Source organism: Lepidochelys kempii, chromosome 1, assembly GCF_965140265.1.
Source record: "Lepidochelys kempii isolate rLepKem1 chromosome 1, rLepKem1.hap2, whole genome shotgun sequence".
Taxonomy (NCBI): Eukaryota; Metazoa; Chordata; order Testudines; family Cheloniidae; genus Lepidochelys; species Lepidochelys kempii.
The window spans coordinates 243,180,505-243,202,984 of NC_133256.1; the positions used below are offsets into that span (position 1 = coordinate 243,180,505).

The 22,480-nt window shown below is 40.8% G+C and overlaps 1 protein-coding gene across 5 annotated transcripts in view; it reads right to left on the minus strand.

Moving 5' to 3' along the window:
- The window catches only part of DENND5B (DENN domain containing 5B), a 161,585-nt gene that overhangs the window by 57,110 nt on the left and 81,995 nt on the right, over positions 1 to 22,480 (minus strand). For all 5 annotated transcript variants that reach the window (XM_073321423.1, XM_073321415.1, XM_073321452.1 and 2 more), the window contains 4 exons: positions 17,839 to 18,505; positions 9,903 to 10,090; positions 4,019 to 4,555; positions 2,342 to 2,573 (listed from right to left, as the gene is read on the minus strand). In XM_073321423.1, coding sequence (XP_073177524.1) covers positions 2,342 to 2,573; positions 4,019 to 4,555; positions 9,903 to 10,090; positions 17,839 to 18,505 — 1,624 coding nt within the window. The remainder of the gene's footprint in view (positions 1 to 2,341; positions 2,574 to 4,018; positions 4,556 to 9,902; positions 10,091 to 17,838; positions 18,506 to 22,480) is intronic.

Sequence of the window (22,480 nt, forward strand, 5' to 3'; positions counted from 1 at the left end):
AAATAAACTGTTACTGATAACCACTTCTGAAGAAAGTCCTATCCAATCCTCATGAGGATTAAGGGATGTTGGTGACTATCAAGAGGCCTGAAGAGTGGGGAGTGTAAAGAAGGTGAAAAAAACTAGGAGCCCTCAAGGCTATGACAGGGAGGCAGAAAGACTCACTAGAAAACAAAGGGTGACATCCAGGCCCAACTGAAGTCAACAGGCGTTCTGCCACTGGCTTCAATGGGGTCAGGATTTCATCTCAAGTCTCCAGTAAAATGGGACCAAAAATTCCAAACCAGTTCAATTTATTGATTCACAATGAGCAATGAACATAAGTGGAGAAAATTTGTATTTGCCAAACATTACTTGGTTTATTCAGCTCTTCACAGCCTCCACACCAGCAGTTTTCAAACTGTGTGTCAGGACCCCAAAGTGGGTCACAACCCCATTTTACTGGGTCGCAAGGGCTGGTGTTAGACTTACTTTCCCGGGTGTGGGGGCCAAAGCCAAAGCCCAAGGGCTTCAGCCCTGGGGGGTGGGGCTCAGGCTACAGTCCCCTACCCTGCAGCTGAAGCCCTTGGGCTTTGGCCCCTCCATCCAGGACAGCGGGGCCTAGACTTCGGCCTCTGCTCCTGGGGTCGTGTAGTAATTTTTGTTGTCAGAAGGGGGTCACAGTGCAATGAAGTTTGAGAACCCCTGCACTACACTAAAGTAAATGGATTTTTTAGTCTTAATGATTCTAAAGATGAATAAATATGAAAGATGGAGAAATTACAGCTGTGACCTAGACTATTTTGTGAAGAGCACATCCCACAACCCGTATTCTACTTTAGAGAGTTGTGATTGAAAGGGTGCGGATCTTTTGGTATTTTGTTATTAGAACAACATTTCTTAAACTAGGAGTCCCAAGGCTACTGTAGGGGGGCTCATGAGATCACACAAAATATTGCCAGAGAGAGCTGGGGGCACGGGGAGGGGAAGAGGGAGAAACGGGGACAGCAGCCGCCACTTTCTGGCCACCCAACTCTGAAGGCAGCACTGCCAACAGCAGCTGCACATAAATAAGGGTGGCAATACTAGGAGTATGTCCCTACGAGCATGTACAGTAATTTGCTATCACTTTGGGGGATGGAGGGTTGTCATGACCTGAATTATTTTCAAAGGGGGGGGCACCCTCAAAAAAAGTTTGAGAACCTCTGTATTAGAAAGTATGGGTTTTTTATATTAAGTTTCACTTAGTCTTAGTGTCTTCTATTGTTGATAGCACAAAATACTGGGAGGCACAAGAATGGAAGATTAAATGCCTGCTCTGACGGTTCCAGAAATAGCTGGTTAGAGAAACAAGCGACTGGTGCTGGGTTCACAATTCATGTGACCGATAAAACATGAAGGAGACTTGCTATTACTATCATCTTGCTGCCTTTCACGAGACAGAATATGAGGTTCTGGTGCCACAATATCAACAGAAATAAGCCGTTGGATAGATAGCTGACCTGCAAATTAGAAAGGTTTTTAATCAAAACAGACATTCCTACTGTTCTTCTGTAAGGTAGGAGCATGCTGAGTTTTAGCAACAGTTAAAAAGCTTTATATAAATAAAAACACATTTGAAAATAATTTCTTTAGCATCCTAATAGCTTTAGGGATACATTTCCTAAGTGATACGGTGGAATTCAGCTGCACAAATTCCCCAAACAGGTGCTGCATGGCTAAATCCCTGTGCAGGATTTTGAGGGGAAAAAGTGTGTCCTGTGAACGTAAAGAATTAAAAAGCAGCCTCCAGTGCACAGCACACTGTGGAGTGATACGACATCCCCAAAGGCTCTATTCGGGACTGTTTCTATTAACTTCTCCCCATTTGATTATTGTGCCCTTCACCCCACCCGAAGCAGAGTTTGTGATTCAGTCTGTCCAAAACTGGCTCCTCATGAGAGTAGATGGAGGGGGAGTGCTGCCACACACCTTGGCCCAGGAACTCAACCTTTCTACCCAGTGCTGCTCCTGAGAGCAGCTGCCCCTCAGCTTATCCGAGCAACACCAAAAGCTGTTCAAAGTCAGGAAGAGAGACAGAGACCACAAAAATCTGAAACTCATTCTAAAATTCCAAAATTTCATGAAATAGAGTCAGGGAGGGGAGGAGGGCGGCCTGGGCTTACTCTCCCTACACCTTTAGTGTTCAAAAAAAGCTTCGGTAGCCAAAACAGTGATACTGCTAAGTACTGCTTTCACTTCAACAAGCTGCTCATCTCTCTCTCAAATGGCTGAGAATTAATTTGTTTAAAGGTCTTCATTCTCCCCATTGTACCCTTGAATTTTATTTTTTGAAGTTGAACATTAGCAGCTCTGGACATACCTGCTTCTTTTAAAGTGCTGCATTTCTGGTATATAGATGTCCGGAGTGCAGGAGCCCTTACATTATACAGTCTAATTTTCTCAATTCTGGAGTCAAACACCCGCAGAAAAGGGTCCTTCTCTTCCCACTGGGACATAATCTTATTATCTATGAAAGTTGCAAACATCTGGGTTTCAATAAAGTGTGAGAGGAATGGCAGGTAAGGCTCAGGCTGGTCCGACAGGAAAGAAGCCTGCAATAAGGGACAGATAATTAGTGCCGTATCGTTATTTTTTGTCTTGACACTTATTAAACAAACCTCTCCTATACTACAGAACAGAGACAGAAAAGACTTACTAGTTCATGTATCTAAAGGTTCCCAAACATACTCACAGGGTGGATCCTAACATCTTTCTGATAGCTACAGCAATTACTTGTGTGGAGAAGTATTTAGTGTATTGTTTAGTGTCTTTTAGTGCAATTTAGCATCTGGAAACAGGAAGAGCCAGCATCACATGACATCTCATCTCCCTCTGGACCACTATCAAGTGCATACAGTTTGGGAACCTCAGATATCCTTTGTCTCCTTGTCAGCACTCTATTGTGTTTACAAGGCTAATTAGCATCCACCTAACTACCTGCATCTATTAGAGTCAAGGAAACAACTGTTTGATACATGGATAAAGGTTAGATGAAGCTCCTCAACGCATTTATGCAATCTCCGGTTGCAAGGAAAGAGAAGACACCTAGGCTGAGATTTTTAAACCTGACGAAGGTAATTATCTACACAACTTCTGTTAAAATTGAGCTGTGTGGCTAAATCCTCTACTCAGGTTTCACCTGACAAGCCACCAAAATGGACAGCATCTGTAGAAATGCTAGAGAAATTAGCCTAGTAAAACGTGTACTTTTTTGAGGGGGGGAGTGGAACAGGCTACCCTCATGTCAAATACTGATAAGCTAAAGACCATATTAGAGGCGGCATTTCTACTTTTTGTCAAACCTGACATAAAATCATTTTTGTTTTTTCTCTGATGTTAATCCTCCTTGTGTCATTTTTAGCGTAGGATTTGGATATAAAAAACAAAGCTGATGCTATAGGAGCACTACTGCTTCCTTTAAAAAGCCACACTGAAATCAAGTGATGTGACTAGTCAGTCTGTTTCTTTTACTAACATGTCAGATTTTCCTCATTGGCTCCCCAACCTCTCACAGCCTACTTTTCATTCTTCACAAAGCTAAAGTTACAATGCTAGGTTTCTGACATCACATCTCTTTCCATAGTTTGATATTAGAGAAAAAGAATGGTCAGTTTCACTGCAAAGCCATGTAAGAAAAAAAGGAAGTCTAGATGGAAGCAAGGGAAGTATTGCTTTAAAGAAAGTGTCACTATAAAAGGATTTATATTTTAAGTTCCATGAATGCACCTATTCCCACAGTACGCGAGTGCTTATATATCACTACGCTTTGAACAAAGTCACAGGTAATGCTCCGTCAACTGCTTAGCCACCAGCTAGAATTATATTTGCATGTGCTGACTTCAATGGAATTATGCCGATTTACACCAACTGAGGTTCTAACCCTGTATATCAAAAGGCACAGGACTCTGGAGTAGATGAGCGATGAATAAATAACTAAAATGTAGCTATTTCACCCAATAGCAGTCAGCTAAACCAAAAGGCTTCTGGTTGTTTTTACTTTGTCAAAGTTTTGCATCTGTTCCCTGTTGGTCAGCCATGACTCCATATCCTGTGCAGCTTGAATGACAAAGGCCTCATAATCCGCGAACATCTGAGTGAAGCGGTTGGCAAAGACCTCACGAAGCTGCACATTTAGTTTATAGTCCCTCAGCTCCTCTTCTTCACACTGCAGTTTTATGTCCCTTTCCTTCTCTGCCATAGAAGCTGTGATGGTCATTTTTTCTACCGTCACTCCCGTCCTCTTTGCTAGAGCATGCAAACGGGCGATGGTTTCATTGCCTTTCAGCAACTCGTACATGTTGATGGTGTTGCTGGGTATATTTCCGTTCTTCTTGTCATTGACCAAGTCATTAAGGACAAGATTCTTGAGTTTGGTGGCACTCTCACTACAGTGCAGGTTACCCTCCGGAGGGATTCCAAACTGAAGGAGAACCTCAGAGATTTCCTGAATAAACTCCAGTTTGTTCGGGAACTGGGGGAATTCCTCTGGCAGCTCTATGAAATGATTGTCAATATCCACAAAGCACAAGTTAGCCTGAAAGACCAAAAACAATTAAAAAAAATTACATATACATTTTTGAAAATGGGAAATTGGCTCCAAATTTATTTCTCAACCTCTAGAATATAATCCCAGATCTTAGTTTGTGTTTTCCAACTTGATTTTTAAACGAACTAACAAAAAACCCCCCAAAAACATATCAAGAATGAGGAATTATTTCCACGTCACCAGCTGGTGACATCCACTTTTACTATATTTATTGGGTTTGAGTGCTAGATAAGAATAGCAGCCATATAGGAAAGTGACTTAGGGAGTCCACTAGTGTATGGCCTTACTGAAATAAATCTAGGGACTTACTGATGGCAATACTTAAAAATGTGTGACTTTATAAATCAAGGAGGTAGACTGCACCTCCTTAGATCCATGTGGGGTGGGGGACAGAGTGAGCATGGTCTCCTATGTAGAAAAGGGCTTGGGGAGTCTGTGGTACAAAGGGACACCTCCCTTCACCCTGCCACCCAGACACTGCTGGAGGGTCCCCCCCGCCCACAGGGTCTATGAAAGAGGCGGAGGGTGAGGGGAGAAAAATCACATTGCTCCCTCTGCCCACTTGAACATTAGCCACAAGAGTCAACGTAGCTACAGGCATTTATAACTTCTCTGAGGATTCTTCCTGGCAGCCACTTCACCCAGGGGAGCCTCTGGAGCTAGGCTACCAAGAAGTGGGGGTGGGGAGAGGATCCTGATGGGATCAGAGCCACAATGTGGGACTGCAGCGCCTCCACACAGACCCTTGGGGATCTGCCATATTTTAATGGCAGCATTCCCATTGAGGAACAAAATTTGGCTCCCAATGTGTCATGCAGGGAAATTTCCATGAGGATTTCCTCATGGAGGAGATTTTCTATTTCCCTCACGCAGCTTTTAAAAACACAGGGATGATCTTGGACCATGGACTTTAAAACTGTGTGCAGTTATCCGTCTACTTTAGTAGACACTTTATTTCAGAAGCTTCACAGAGAGAAAATCCTATATATAAATTAGTTACATTGCAAGTGCACCCTAAGGAATAATGGCACAATGAAAACAGTAACTGATTTTTTTCTCCTGAACTGCAGCTTGCATCTGAAATTCACTGCCTATGAATTCACTGTGCTGATTAAAGCAAGTGCTAAAACAAACCAGTTTCTCAAGGGTACCGTGTTCTAAAATGTTCCAGCCGGATGTAAAAATCTATGGAACAAGAGACCTACATATTCACAGGGTAACAGAAACATGTCCTTGTTAGGCTTTGAACTGATATTTAATTGGTTACCAGGATGCCTTCGGTTTCTCTAGTGCATCCTAAATATCCACTCCATTTCTAACAAAATTAGATTATATATTATTATAGGCTAATCCCCAGACCAGGTTAAGGAAATTAATTTTCAGCAGGACAACATTCAATGCAACAGTGAACCAAACCAAAAATAAAACCAAACCCCTAGAGTTGTTTTAGAAAATATTCTTTAATTTCAAGGACATTTCTGACATTAATTACACATGAATCCTTTCTGTGATATAAAAATGCGCTGGTTAAAATAGAAAACAGTGATAATGCACTATAATAAAGTTGGAACACATGCAAATAAAATTATTGCTCAGTATAAAGCGCAATCTGCTTTTCTTAACATATATATTTATGAAATGGTTAATGACCCACAGTAGCACAATTCTTTCTATGCTCTTAGCTCAAAGACCGTCTTATCTATCAATATTGCATTTCAAAGGCTTTTTAATTTCAGCTCTGCATAAGATTTACAAAATTTTAAAATGAGATTTGGGTTCAGAAATCCCTTAAGGTGTCCTGTTCACTTTCCTCTTCAAAAAAGATCTGACGATTAAAGTAAATGCAAGGAGATTAGTAACCTTAAGGCGGCATGATGGCCAGTTGTTAGAATTTTATCTCTAATGCACAAATGGTTTATATTTAGACCAAGGGCTTGAAAAGCTGTCCCTTGGCCTGAACAATAAAGGAATGCTAAAGTGAACAGTATTTCATCATCACTCATGTGTTAAGAGGATTTTCTGCTTGCTTTTTATTTTTTTAATCTGCATGAAGTCCAGATTCAAAACCTTCTCTATTAAATTCAAGGTTCTTCCCCCCCATAATTGTTATGACATACTGTATCAACCACATACTATAGCTACTTTTCAAATGAGATTAACCATTGCCCACATATAGAATGGGAGAACATAATAAAGCATCAAAAAATAAATACCCTTTAATATAGTACTTCCCCAGAATATGTGGTGCATATTTAGAAAAAAAGAAGAAATAGCTCTACAACTGTTTTGTTCAGAGTACCTGTTTTTGGCACTCAATATCTTTTATAACTGCTGGCATTTTCCAACTATTAAGTTGATTAACAGTTAGTTTTTCCTCCCAAATATTACCTTCTGTACATTGGAGACATTTAACTTGGCATAACATTAGTATTACCAGGCCACTACATTAAGATGTAATTTTTAAAATTTATCTGGTAACTAAAGAGAGCACAATAATTACACTGTATTAACACAACCTTTTTGAAAAGCATGGCTAGATAACTTCTTTGTGTTTAAAACACAGCAAGTTTCACATGGTTAGGACACTTTATTCAAGAGAAGACTTATTGACAACCACCTTATCATCATATGCAAAGAATCAAAGTCACTTCCTCCTAACACTGAAAAAGGATCTTTATTATAAAGCAATACTATCCCAGCACCGTTTCTCTGCCTCTGGTTCTAGGCAGAAATTCTGCACTGAACATTTCCCAGCCCCATTCCTGCCTGGTTTCTTACTGAAGTACTTATCCTCAAGCACTTAAGGAACCATCTCTTTGTCACATAGAATCATAGAAGATTAGCATTGGAAGAAACCTCAGGAGGTCATCTAGTCCAATCCCCTGCTCAAAGCAGGACCAACACCAACTAAATGATGTCAGCCAGGGCTTTGTCAAGCCAGGCCTTAAAAACCTCTAAGGATGGAGACTCCACTACCTCCCTAGGTAACCCTTTCCAGTGCTCCCCACCCTCCTAGTGAAATAGTGTTTCCTAATATCCAACCTAGACCTGGCCCACTGCAACTTGAGACCATTGCTTCTTGTTCTTTCATCTGCCACCACTGAGAACAGCTGAGCTCCATCCCCGTTGGAACCCCACAGACATGGGACAATGGCACTGTGCTGACTAGGTGTTACAGCCAGGGCAGCAGGTTTGTAGAATTTTTGGTGGTGCCCAGAATGCGTCCAAGTCGTGCCCCCGCCCTCCACCTCCCTAAAGGTATGGGAGGAAGTTTGGGTGTGGGAGGGGGGAGGTGTCGGGCTCTGGGAGGGCACTGGGGTGTGGGGTCTGGGCTGGGGCAGGAGGAATGGGTGTGGGAGATGTGCTCTGGGAGGGACACTGGGTGAGGGGTCTGGGCTGGGGTGCAGGGGGTGAGGGATCTGGCTTCGAGGCACAGGCTCTGGGGTGGGGCAGGGCAGGGGATGAGGAGCTTGGGGTGCAGACAGGCTGCCCCGGGGCTAGGGAGAGAGAGGACCCCCCCCACGCCAGAGAAGCCCCCTCACCTCCCCTGTGGCGGGTAGGTGCTGGAGGGGGAGGGGGCTGCCATCATATGTGGCTTCCTCCCCTGCTGCCCCACAGTGAAGCCTCACGGGGCGGGAGGGAGAGAAGCTGCCCCTTGCTCATGGGGAGAGGGGGCAGGATCACAGGGTCAGACACTCAAGGAACCCACAGCAGCTGCTCAGGTGAGTGAGGTTCAGAGGTATCCCGTCTGGAAACCCCCTCGACATCGCCTCCCGGTAGGTGTCAGGCGAGGGGAGGGCTGCCAATCCTGTGCACCTCCTCCCCTTCTCTGGTGCAGCAGCAACCAGCTGCCTCAGCCTGCTCTTGTACTGTAATCTAGCCTTAGGCAGCAGCAGCAGCCAGCAGCTCAGGCAAGGCAGAGCAGTGTGGAGTGGTGCCTGCTTTTAATCAGGCAGGGACGCTAGGGGGACAGGGGAGGCGCGCAGGGGTGGGGGCAGCAGGGAGGGGCCGGGGGAGAGACCCGGCTCCCAACATTGGTGGAGCTGGGGCCCTGGCCCTGAATATTGCTGGAGCCCAGGCACCACAGGCCCCTGTAACTCGCCATCCCGGTTACAGCAACACAAATAAGTCTTTAGAAAAATGTATTTATTGTGAAGGGAAATCCAGAAAAAGCCTATCGACAGTTCAGAAGACAGGCTCTTTAACCTACCACCATTCACTTCTTGATCACCACCTCAAATATGGCTCAGCCTAGTAGTAACCCAAGTCACTACCATTACGATGGATGTCCAGGGGCTTATTTGAAATGAACGTAGTCCAATTCTTACTCCGACACTCCATCCCTACCCTCACTGTCAATGAAGAACTCACTAGCCAGCAGTCTCAGAGGGGCCAAGGACTGAGCAAGTAGAGACTCAACTACCCTCTCACTGTCAGAGGAGGCACACTGATAAGGCACCGTGGGGGAGTGGGGTGTAAGTTTGCACTTTCCACAATGTATTGCATAGAGAGATCTTCCGTCTACAGAGGTGTAACTCGAGCACCTATAATAGTTACTTTAAAAACATTTACGTGACTTTAGTACTCAGACATGCACTCATGCAGAGACCTTAGCTAAAAATATAAACTTTAAATATAACTCATTTAAGGCCAGGCAGGTGGTCTAGTGGCAGACCCAGCCACAATTCCCAAAAGCTCATCCATGGGCAGGTAGGGTCTGGGAGTACACCGGAAACAGCTAGGATATTCCATGTTGTGGGGAGGGGGAAGTGCACATAAAGGCCCTGTGCCACTTAACAGCAATCCTTGCATCAATTCCAGTGCATTGTCCCTAAAAGGAATTCCATCAAGGATTGTGACTTTGATAAAAGAGTTACAGGGGTGGCACGTGAAGCAGAGAAGATGAGGAACCTCCTGAGCTTCAGAGGTACAAAAGTCTTTTTCCATACTCTCTCCATACCCACAAGCTGGTGGAGAAAAGATTGTCAGAACAGTCTTTTCTACTGTGGTTACTGATTTTTTACTTTAGTAAATCTATCTCTCTGGAGGAGCAAAGACAAGAGTTTGGCAGTTAAAAGGATTAACAGCAATTGTTGAAGTCAGGCCCACATAGACTAGTACTTGTTGTGCAGGCTTTCCCATAGCATCTCTTAATTTTGTCCTGCAAGATTCCAGCCTAGAGCCTCTCTAAGCAGAGTCTTACCTGTGCCAAAGTTCTTTTGGGCATTTGTTTATGTTGTGGCAGCTTTCCAGTGGAGACTAGCGTGAATAATGATTAAATATTTAAAGTTGGGTTAGTAAAACACAAAGATTGACAATTCCATGCAGTAATTACCTCTTGAGGAAGTTCTAGTTTGGAACGGTCAGTTCCCTCTTTGGACTGAAGACCCATCAGGTAAGGGACAGGAGCATCAAGAAAATGCAGGAGAGAGGCAGGAAGGATGGGAACATACACATGTTGCCACTGAAATGGGAACAGCAGTGTGGTGATCCCCTCTGCTACTGTCATCAGACGCTGATAATCTAAAGAGAAAGAAAAAAGGCATTCAAGTATCTCTTGGCTTTAAGATTTGAAATCAGCTTTGTGGAGATGGGAGCTATAAAGCAATGTAAGTATAGTTTGCAATACTTCAGATTTGATTTTAAATAAACCACACTCTTTAAAATGTTGCAGTAAAAATACACATTTAAAAAAATATTATCCCAGCAAGCAATTGCTGCACACAGAACACTGATATTTTATCTAGATCTGTTCCACTGTGACCTGAAATCAAAACCAGTCCACTAAAGGACTGCTCATCATAGTTAGGGTGACCAGATAGCAACTGAAAAAACGGGAAAGGGGGTGGGGTAATAGGCGCCTATATAAGAAAGTCCCAAAAAACTGAACTGTCCCTTTAAAAACAGGACACCTGGGTCATCCTAATCATAGTACAGCAGGAAAAAAAAAAGATTTGGTCCAGTTTAATAACAGCATAATCTTCGTGCAGGGGACAAGAGGAGAAAGGAATGAACAGTATGGAAAAATTGCTGTCAGATCCTTTTTCACAACTGCTTAAGTTTTTCAAGCATTTTCCAAGAGAGAAATCTAGATCACACATTAACAGTAGTTTCCAGATAAGAACAATTGCTGGGCTGAGTTATCAAGTAAAATCCTAGAGGATAAAACTAATGAGAATTAAAATTTCAGAGAAACATTCTGTTCATGCAGCACACCTATGTTCTGTTCCTTTTCCAAATTCATAAGTCAGAGTAGAGAGATTTTAGTCCCGTGTACGGTTACTGTCCATATAGACATGTTTGTGCACTAATACAAGTAAAATTTCATTTTACGTCACCAATCCATGGCCACATTTTAAAAATAAAGCTGGTAACTATTTCAACTTCAATAGTAAGTTATTTTTTTCTTTAATATTCAAACAAAGTGATTAATTTAATGCCACTAGATATCCATTATATAAATGGGACAATCTAAGCTGCACAATGTATTAAAGAGTGTATGTTGGTATCAAAGGGTTTGCCACATTTATGGAAAATCTTCACCTGCAAAATTGTCCATTACCAATATAGGCAAATGGCCATTAACTCATGAGAGCCATTCAACTATATTTAACAGGCTTATTGCTCCTCCCCCAGATTGCAGCAACTTCCAAATAAATAAATATTTTGTACTTCTATAGAGATTTTTCCTTTAACATGGAAATCACAAAAAAATTAATTAAGAAACATGTTTTCTCATAAGGAAACAATAGGCAACTAAAAATATTTTCAAGTGTACAGTCAAAAAAGCCTGTAGCCACCAGCCTCAGATTTGTGCCAGGCTCAGTTAATTTCTTATCTCTTCTCTTCTCTCTACTTCACAGAAAAAGAATTTTCACATCTCACGCAGTCATGTGTAAAACCTCTCCTACAGTCCCACTGACTGACCGTGGGCAGACAGGCCATCACTCTGGTCAACACCATTTGGTAAATAAGCCAACCACTGACTCTGAAAAGTATCACAATTATATCAGAAACTTTAGCACCCTGAAACTGCATTGGTTTCGGGAGCTCACTAGCATGATACGCATGAATAAGCATGGGAATACAATCTGAAACTTCATAATGTTTTCTACCTCTTGTTGACATCTGTGGAAAAATAGCCTTGGTTTATTGAAGCTCACCCTCACCAAAAGCGTATTTTCATTCCGTAATGCTAAGAGCCAGAATGTCTTAAAGTATTTATTAGCTTGAGTCTCAAAATTGTGTCTCAAAACCATACCTACCAACACTTCAAAGTAAAAGTTTGGAGCTGGCATATTTATAAGACACCTATTTGTGAGTGTCTATCTATACAAAGATACATATTGGTATGTCTGTAGTATATTTTCCTCTATTCCTAGTGTCTATTGTGTTAAGAAGCGTTTAAAACAGTAACTCGTAACATTTAGTCTACTAATAAAACTCAGTCAAGCCTCTTGATAATCACAAGAAGTCTTCTATACCAAGGGCAGTATTATGTAGACACATCATACATTTATTAATAATCATACAAGTTTTAGAGGTCAAATTTAAGGGATGTAGAAAATGCCAATCTTTTATATAAAAAGACTTAGGTTATGTCTAATCTACGGAGCCCGTGAACAGGCTTGGCAGGCTTGATAGGTGAAATGACAGGCCCTCACAGGAAGAGCGCCACTGGCTCCACTCTGGGAGTGTGGGGGAAGGGCAGATTCAGGGATTTGGGTTGTCTTCTGTTGCTGGTGTATAGCTGTCTTATAGACTTACAGCTGCTCCATTGGACAGACTTTGTATGCAACTAATCGGGAGGCAAAGTGTTGTTTAAATAAAAAACAAAGAGGTGACCTGCTAACTAGCCTAACCATTACCAGAGTCAGCAACATTTTCCAGTGAATAGCAGCATGAGGAAAAAAATGAAAGTGCCCGATCAGCAAAACATAGGCCTGGTGGATGGAAGGGAACATTCACAGATTCCTCTGGGAAACTGTTCTCTTGGTATTTCTTGAATTAAAAGATAAATATTTTATACAGATGTGTTTCATGTAAAATTTGTTTTACCCAGCAAGTTACAGTGTGTCACTTATTTTAGTGACCTTTCTTAATCTTTTTAAAATGGAAAATAGTATTTTCTTTAATCACACTAAAAGCTATATCCTAGATGGACTGATTTTCATGTAAGTCACTTGGTCATTCAAAACAAGAACTAGATAAGGTCCATCAATGGCTATTAACCAGGATGGGCAAGGATGGTGTCCCTAGCCTCTGTTTGCCAGAAGCTGGGAATGGGCAACAGGGGATGGATCTCTTGATGATTACCTGTTCTGTTCTCCTCATAGGATCATAGAATATCAGGGTTGGAAGGGACCTCAGGAAGTCATCTAGTCCAACCCCCTTGCTCAAAGCAGGACAAATCCCCAATTTTTGCCCCAGATCCCTAAATGGCACCCTCAAGGATTGAACTCACAACCCTGAGTTTAGCAGGCCAATGCTCAAACCACTGAGCTACTGTTCATTCCCTCTGGGGCACCTGGCATTGGCCACAGTCAGAAGACAGGATACCGGGCTAAATGGACCTTTGGTCTGACCTAATATGGCCGTTCTTATGCTTGCACAAGATTAATATATGCTGGACCACAGAGACAGTATACTGAGAACCAAGATCTCTTTTAGGGAACAGTTTTACACACAAGTTCGGTCTTCAGAATTATTTCCCCCAAGCTTAAAAAACATACACAAATATATTTAATCTTTGAGAAGCAATTACTCAAATCCCTCTAAAAACAACTTGGGAAACGTTCAAAATTACAGTAAGCAGAAACAGCCTGAGCTAAAAGAAGTTAATCTTTGTTTTATCCACACGTTCTCATGTTTAAATCCCTTGGAAGGCAAATGTACAAAATGGATTGCCTAGGTTTCTGCAGAGCCCACAATTTAATTCATCTCTCTCCAGCAGAGATCTCACGCCAGTAGCATTTTGTTACTGATCCTTGGGAAATTATAGCAACTATCACAGAATGTTATTTACTTGGAAACTGTTGGAAGACCATACATTTACAATACTATTGCCTCTCTGTAGTCACAAGGGAAAGTAAAATAAAAGTCTTGAGACAAATCTTATTTACTAAACTAGAGAAAAGAAGAAAAATTTTGCATAAAGTCTTGTATTATAAAATATTTTACACTGTTACATTTTACAATGTTACACTGTGTCTTTAGTTCAGTAGCTAGAAGAGTTGTGTTGCCAACTCAATTTTTTCTTCTCCAAGTCTTGTGATATTTGGTGTGCTTCTTAAAGCCCCAGCTCTTGAAGGCATGTGACCATAAGAATCTCAGCTTTATTTTTTTTTTTATTTATTTAAAATCAAAAGTTTCTAGTCCTCAGGGTTGTGGAGAACAGCTTAAAAATGTGACTCAAGCATAATGTTAAAACAACAGAAGGTACATAAGAGAATTATTTTAAGTCTCATGATTTTGGTGGATCTTACTTATGATTTTTAAAATGGTTGGGGTTGGCAACACTGAAAGTGTTAATTGCGCATCCAATGAAGTGAGCTGTAGCTCACGAAAGCTTATGCTCAAATAAATTTGTTAGTCTGTATCTGTAAAAAGAAAAGGAGTACTTGTGGCACCTTAGAGACTAACACGGCTGCTACTCTGAATCCAGAAAGCCTTACCCTGAGTCCATGTGAGTTGCTTTGTTCCTAATGGCTAGAAGTGCCTGGGAATAGCAAATTACATTGTTACTATTAGGAGTACTTGTGGCACCTTAGAGACTAACAAATTTATCTGGGCATAAACTTTCGTGGGCTAAAACCCACTTCATCAGATGCATGAAGTGGAAAATACAGTAGGCAAGTATACAAACACAAGACATGAAAAGATGGGAGTTGCCTTATTAAGAGGGGGGTCAGTGCTAACGAGACAATTCAACTGAAGTGGAAGTGGGCTATTCTCAACAGTAGAATACCAAGGGAGGGAAAGATCACTTTTGTAGTGGTAATGAGGCCAATGTAATTAGGGTGGCCCATTTCAAAGAGTTGACAAGAAGGTATCAGTAACAGTAGGGGAAAATTAGTATGGGGAAATTAGTTTTTGTAGTGACCCATCCACTCCCAGTCTTTATTCAGGTCTAATTTAATGGTGTCCAGTTTGTAAATTAATTCCACTTCTGCAGTTTCCCATTGGAGTCCATTTTTCAAGGTTTTTTTGTTGAAGAATTGCCACTTTTAATTCTGTTATTGAGTGTCCAGGGAGACTGAAGTGTTTTCTGACTGGTTTTTGAATGTTATAATTTTTTTAACATCTGATTTCGGCTACCACTCTGAAATTGTTACAGTTGGTTCCCTAGCCTTCACTTGTGTTTAAATCTGGATTCAGAGTATAACAGAGGAGCAGCATGATAGCAAACACAGAGCTGCACTTGTTTCTCAGATGGTTAAGCTGATATATCGGGTCTCAACTTTTAATAGAGTGTGTGTCTGGGTATGTCTGTGTGTCCCCCAATACAAAATTAAGTGTTCTGTTAAATCCTCTGTCCTCCTGCCGCAGCTACTACTGGTCTCTGCCAGACACTGGGTGTATCTCTGGTGGGCTCTCAGGCCCTCCACCCGTCTTTCAGTTCACAAACCTCCCCTCTGCAGCCAGCTCCCAAGCTGTTGCCTTCTCCACCTGTACTGCTTGTTCTTATGCGGTGTCCTTCTGACCTCAGGTTATACTAATTCCTTTTCCTGCACTCTAGAGGTAATGGTCTTCTCTGCTGTTAGATTAATGGGGGGATTACAGTGCCCAGTAATCAACTACATAGGTTCCCTACAACATTACTTAACTGTCCAAAGCTCCTTTTTCAGGCTCAAGTTTTCAGGGTTTCCTTGTAACTGAAGTGAATTGAACTGACTTTTTGGCAAGTTAGAAAAAAACCAAAAACAAAAAAAAAGGTTCAGACATTTTTGAGAACAGTGGGAGGGGGAAAAGATCAGTTTGTTTTAAAGGTATATAGCAGCAGCTTTACTTCTGAAATGGTTGGGGGCTGAAAGGTAAATTCTGACATACCAATAACCTCCCCGAGAAATACATTTAGGTGTTCCAGTGAAAACTGATTTTGAGTTGACAGTCGTGTCCTCTTGATAATTGCACCACGTGCACATGAAGTATATTTGGCACTGGATTCTCCAGCTGAGCTTGTGAAGTTTGCAGATGAAAGAAAGCCATGCATATGTGCACAGTGTGGCTTAATTTATTTGCACAGTGAAAAGCATTGGTAAGTGCACAGGTCTGCATGACACTGCACTGTAACTGCTTATTTTGTAAGAAGACACCAACAAGGCAAGAGCTTCTTTCACGATAAAAGCTTCACAGGAGTTTACTAGAGAGAAGCTTTCTCTGCTAGATCTCAGGCGCTTAGTACAATAGAAGTTCAGTGGTATTTAGTTAAACAAAAAAGAAATCTCATTTTCTTTTTAAAGAACTCTTGGAAATATGAAAAAACTATGTTACAAAAAGTCAAACATACCAAAATGTAAGCTGCACATTAGCCTCAACTCTGCACATTTAGAAATGTGAATTATGATGCAGTATAATTACACAATTGCTTCATTTGTCAAACAAAACGTACTGTACAACTTCCCCACCACCACACTGTCTAATGTAGACAATTCTTGACAAAGAACAAAGTTGGGTCAAGGATATCTCAGACTTTTCTGGGAGTGGGGATGGGAGGGGAAGGGGAGAAAAAAAAATTCACTGCAGATGCTCCATCAGAAAATTCAAAAAAATTTTGTATTTCATCTTTTTCAAACTATTTAAGGTGACAGTGTCACTTTTCCCCTTCTGGTATACTTAAAAGCTATTTTGTCAATGGTGTCACTATTGAACGTTTATTAACTTTCACTTTGTCTATGACAAGGGCAGCATTTTCAGACTTGATACGTGAAGTTCAGCATCTATACCCATATTCAGGCAGCCTCTCCCCGCCCACCCAAACATGGCCCAATTTTCAGAGGTGCTGATCAACTGGAGTTCTCACTGACTTTAGTGGCAGTTGTGGATATTCAGCATCTTCAAAAAATACGACACCTATTTAGATGCCCAACTTTACTCACTCTTATTTGAAAACCTGCCCCGACTTCTCTTCTCCCCAGAGTATGCATTTTAATTTAGGGCCAGATCAACTAAGGTTGCAAATAGGCACCTAGTACAACCTACAAAATGATAGAATACAAAAGAATAGAATATCAGGGTTGGAAGGGACCTCAGGAGGTCATCTAGTTCAACCCCCTGCTCAAAGCAAGATCAATCCCCAATTTCTGCCTCAGATCCCTAAATGGCCCCCTCAAGGATTGAACTCACAACCCTGGGTTTAGCAGGCCAATGCTCAAACCACTGAGCTCTCCCTCCCGCACAAAGCAGGTGAGGCACCCAATTCCCATTGAAAGTAAATCACATTATGAGACCATCTGCATCATAGGCACCTAAATAGCTCTGTAAATCTGGGCCCTCGTCAGCAGCCCTGTAGTATACAAGAAGCAGTGATCCAGCATTAAGCCTCGCAGCCTACGTACTGTGAACTAGACATTTCTGAAACCTGTATCAGAGTCCTTGTACAGTCAATAGGAAGTGTTGAACCTTCTCTCCTGAAAAACCTAACTCCCAAAAGCTCATTAAAACATTACAAGTAGACAGGATCTGTGCAAGATGCCTCTCTGACAGCTTTGCCAACGTATTTAACCTGCACCAGCCCTTTGAGTGCAGTCCCAAGGTGTCAAGCAGAAGCCACCAACTACATCCTCATGAAAGTAATTACTTTGAGAGGCCAGTAGGCCCATAAGGAGACAACTTCATTTCTACTTATAACCCCCAGATGAATTTCAAAGTTTGGCCTCAAAGGTTAGAACATAAACATCTTAATAAAATTTGTCACATCAAAAAGAAAATATGTGAGCTTTGTGCAAGACATATTACCTAATGTAATTTCCTGCAGAAGGGAGGGTTAGTTTTGTGCTGTCTTGCAAGCTGATCAAGGGCAGTTTAAAGATGACAATTAAGTCAATTCTATCACTAGCTGTCATGAATATGATGCATAATTAAACAAATGACACTCAGAATGCCTAGAGGAAACAAATTACTTAGCCCTTTCACTAGCAAAGCCTCATTTATTTTTATTACACTGTGTCTCACTAATCCCCTGAAATCGAATAGTTCACAGACGTTTCAGCACTGCAGTTGTTCAGGAATTGTCTGATTAGATCAGACACAAATCCAGAAAGATAGCCTACCTTGTGAATACAGAAGAATCTGCATCTCCAGGAGAACACATGTAAAAACTTGGATAAGGTTTTCCAATCCCAGCAGCTCAAAGGCTTCTCGAAGAGGGTAGTCAGACAGTGGAAGTTCACTGGGTCCAGGTCTCTGGCAAATGATAGGCTCATAAACCCCATAGAACTTCAGTGACCTCCCTGGGGGTGGAAGGGGCACTTCATAGAGAATGTTATGGATATAGCTCTCCAGTGGTAAAGGTGGGGGTTGCTGAGAGGTAACTGCCTTGTAAAGTTGGATAAGAAACTTCTTGCAAGCCTGCATGAAGGGCAAAGGAGTGATGAGACATATACATTTGGATACGTATAATGTGTCTCTGTTGATGTCATATGAGTTGTACTGCTGGAGCTTGGCCAGGGAAGTGGCATCTCCTTCATCAATGCTGCTTGCAAGTGAGTCCATGCTGCAAGAAGATGAGGCATAGACGCTGCTGTATTGCTCTGCATTGTGCATTTGGTAAAGCGTTTGCATGGCTGTGCAAATTTGCTTGCTTGTGACCTCCTCATAGAAAGTGAGCACAAATCCGTAAGTACGAGAACCATCTTCTCTGGTTATTATAAATGAGTGGAACTGCGGGTCTCTGTTGTCAGTCTGGGTCCTGAAAGACAGCCCTTTAGGCATACACAGCTGTGTAAGAAAAAGATAATCATATCAGTATTTAACCTGAAATCATTTAAGATTTTGTATTTTTTGCTTCCATGAGCAGATCAGGCAATGAAAAAATAAAATTTAATATATATGCCAATAATTCTAATTTACTAACAGTTTAGATTAAAAGATGTACTCTTAAAATAAATTTGAAAATGAACAGTCTGGCCTCATACCCAAAAAAATGTTGCTTAAAGAAAGATCTTTTTAGACTTGGTTTTATTTTACCAACTCAGAAGCACCACTTCACATAATTATTCTTAATAATGAATAATACATCACATGTATTTAAGCATGACAAATGCCTTCAGTTTTTGCTTTCCAATGAGATATCACTTCTAATTTGCTGAAGTGCACAATGAAAATGGGCAAAAAAAAAAAATCACATACCATCAAAACCAAAATTCAACAAAAGTTCTTTATGGTATATGCTTATCTTTAATTTAAAAAAATAAACTGAATAAATAACTGATAATCCATTAATAAATACATTTATACAGGAGAAAGTTTATTTTCTTACCTAAATAGTAAAACATTATTTTGATTGGGGGAGGAATTCAATGTAAACGTAGTTTTTGGTTCATCAGTCAAGTTATTTTACAATGATTCTATTTTACATAAGTACTTCTTTGAAATGTAGCCCTAGAATGATAACCCAAGGTATTTTCCAGACATTTTTTATGAAAACCATCAGCCATGTAATACAAAATAGTGAAACAATTTTGCAAAACATGTTTAAATCATGCTACAGCATGAAACCATATTATGCTCAAAACAATCTATAAATATTTTTAAAACAAGAACTAAAACTTTTTTAAATTGGAAGGTGCAAAGAACGGAAAGGAACGGAACCTTCAAAGAGCACAGTGAAAAGTGAGAGAAAGGTTGGCTTGGTGCGCGGTTAAGGATCAGTGTCTATCCACAACATAGAACTGACTAAAAAGTGACAGTGTAGACCCCCCCCCTGCAATGTCTCACCTGGACCAGGAGTAATCACTTCTCCTTGGAAGAGGTAAACAGGGATAATTTTATAAGCATGGACACGTCCATTCCTAATCAACACCAGCTCACATTGAAAGACCAGTGAACAGTCACATGGCGACAAGTTTCAGCTGCTACTGACCTCAGCAGGATTCAGCTCAATGGCATAGAAGCCAGATTTCACATCCAGTTAGCAATCCCATGAATCATCCAGACCTATTTTTATATGTTACTGTAAAAGTTAATGCATGGGGTAATAAATGACCTGGAGTCAATAAAAGGATTTCATTCAATTGATGGGCATTCCTGACATAAACCATGAAATTGCAGCTCAAGCCACTTTTTGAACAGCAGCCACATATTAACTGAAAAGGTTTGCAGTTTTGTTATTGAAGTGTTAATAGTAGCTCTGTCATTACAGCTGCATTCAAACTCTCTGTGAAAGGAGGAGTAAAATCTCTATTTCATGTTTTAATTATTGAATTTAGTCTCCATAATACGTATCCCATAACTTTTACTGGATTAGTCTGCCCCAAACTATGTTAAATTCTGAAAACTGGGCTTTGACACTGGGAACAATGGGCATAGCTTTATTAAGTCTGACCACAGGGTGTTTAGACTACCGCTGTCTGACACTTAAGTATCACACGTCTCTCTCTAAAAAAAGAGGAGTACTTGTGGCACCTTAGAGACTAAAATAAATTGGTTAGTCTCTAAGGTGCCACAAGTACTCCTTTTCTTTTTGCAAATACAGACTAACACGGCTGTTACTCTGAAACATCTCTCTCTGAAATCCTCCAGTAGGGGACCTTCCCCCACAATCAACACCTATTAAACTTCATTATCTTTTGCATGCCCTACAGCACACAGTAAACCAACACTTCAACTCAGTGGTTGCAAAACAGAGTGCCAACACACTGCAAATATTATTAGGCTTGGAACTAGGGTGACTAGATGTCCCAATTTTATAGGGACAGTCCCGATATTTGGGACTTTTTCTTATACAGACTGCTATTACCCCTCCACCCCGTCCTGATTTTTCACACTTGCTGTCTGGTCACCCTACTTGGAACAGGATAGGAGGAAAGGGAGCAGAAGATAAAGGAGAGGGGCAGGACAGGAAGATTTGCAATGAGGGAAGAGCTCACCAGGGGACTATTAAATTGCAGAACCCTATAGATAAGCCAAAATGGTGGGGCCAAGTGTTAGCATTAATCCAAAAAGAAAAGCCGTAAACACGTTATGGTCTTGATGCACAGGGATATTATATTCAGGTAAGCACCCTGAAAGTCAATAGCATACACTCATCCAGGTTTATCATATGGATCACAAAGCAGAGTCTAAATCCTAAAGGAAGGTTCTTGAAGAGAAGAATTCACATTCAACTCTAAAATAGGTTTGAGCGAACTAGAAGAATTGTGGAAGACTCTCTCAAGGCAGGACCTAAATAATTTCCTTGTTTTTTCTTTTTTCTTTTTTTTTTTTAAAACCAGATGATTCAGCAGTCTTGAGCTGCCTACCTCCTGACTACGTCTTTCTGAGGGGGAATTAAAACAACTAATTATACAGTAGATCCTCAGTGTTACAACCCCCCGCCCTGGGGAACAGAGATTGTTCTTAACTCTGAACAAAATATTCTGGTTGTTCTTTCAAAAGTTTACAACTAGGGCTATTGATTAATCGTAGTTAACTCACGCGATTAACTCAAAAAAATTAATCACGATTAATCGCAGTTTTAATTGTGCACTGAAACAATAGAATACCTATTGAAATTTATTAAATATTTTGGATATTTTTCTGGATTTTCATATATATTGTATTCTGTGTTGTAACTGAAATCAAACTGTATATTTCTGATTACAAATATTTGCACTGTAAAAATGATAAAATAAATCGTATTTTTCAATTCGCCTCATATAAGTACTGAAGTGCAATCTCTGTCATGAAAGTGCAATTTACAAATGTAGATTTTCTGCTACATAACTGCACTCAAAAACAAGACCATGTAAAAGTTCAGCGCCTACAGGTCCACTCAGTCCTACTTCTTGTTCAGCCAATTGCTAAGACAAACAAGTTAGTTTACATTTACAGAAGATAATGCTGACTGCTTCTTATTTACAATGTCACCAGAAAGTGAGACCAGGCATTAGATGGTTTCAATGCAACATCACCCAATCAACAAGGTCCAGCTGACAGATGGATGTGTCAGTGCTATGGAAATACACCCTTATGACTGGTGTACCAGAGACAAGTCACCACAAGATAAAAGGGAAACTGTCTAATGAAAGCTTTGCTCCTCACTACTCCTTTCCAAGCACTGTTTTTGCAAGTACATGAACAGGCTGTAACCATGTAATTATTTCAATTTACGTTTACAAAAACTTTCAATCAAAGTACTTTGTTTAAAGATCTGCCAACGACATGTAAACAGACTAGATATGGCAGAATAACTTTACTTTCTTCTCTGGGAGACTAACGTCATCTTTATTGCAGGTCTGTACAAAAATGCAAGAATCTAAAATTAAAGAACAATGGACGTGTTCTTGGTTTTCAAGTAATTCTGCCATCTGTATAAGCATTTTTAATGTACCCATTGCTACCAAAATAATTGAGATGCGATTCTGCCTTTCATTCTCTTTCTTTTTCTTATTATATTTTCTTATTATCTTAATATTTTCTTACATTAAGGCCCCAGTTAAGCAAGGTATTTTAGCACATGTGTAACTTGAAACATGCCAGGAGGCCCACTGTCTTCAGTGGAGCTATACATGTACGTAAGAAATACAACTCCTATTTTTGGGCCCAGTTCAGCAACGTACTTAAGTTTTTACTGTCTTCTGTACTTAAAACTTCAGCCTGAAAACCACCAGATTGTAACATCAAAACCGGATGCTGAGGAAGTGCTAGAGAAGATTATGACTTTAGGTGGGATAAACCCAGGAAGCAGTGAATATGGAAAAAATAAAAGGTATT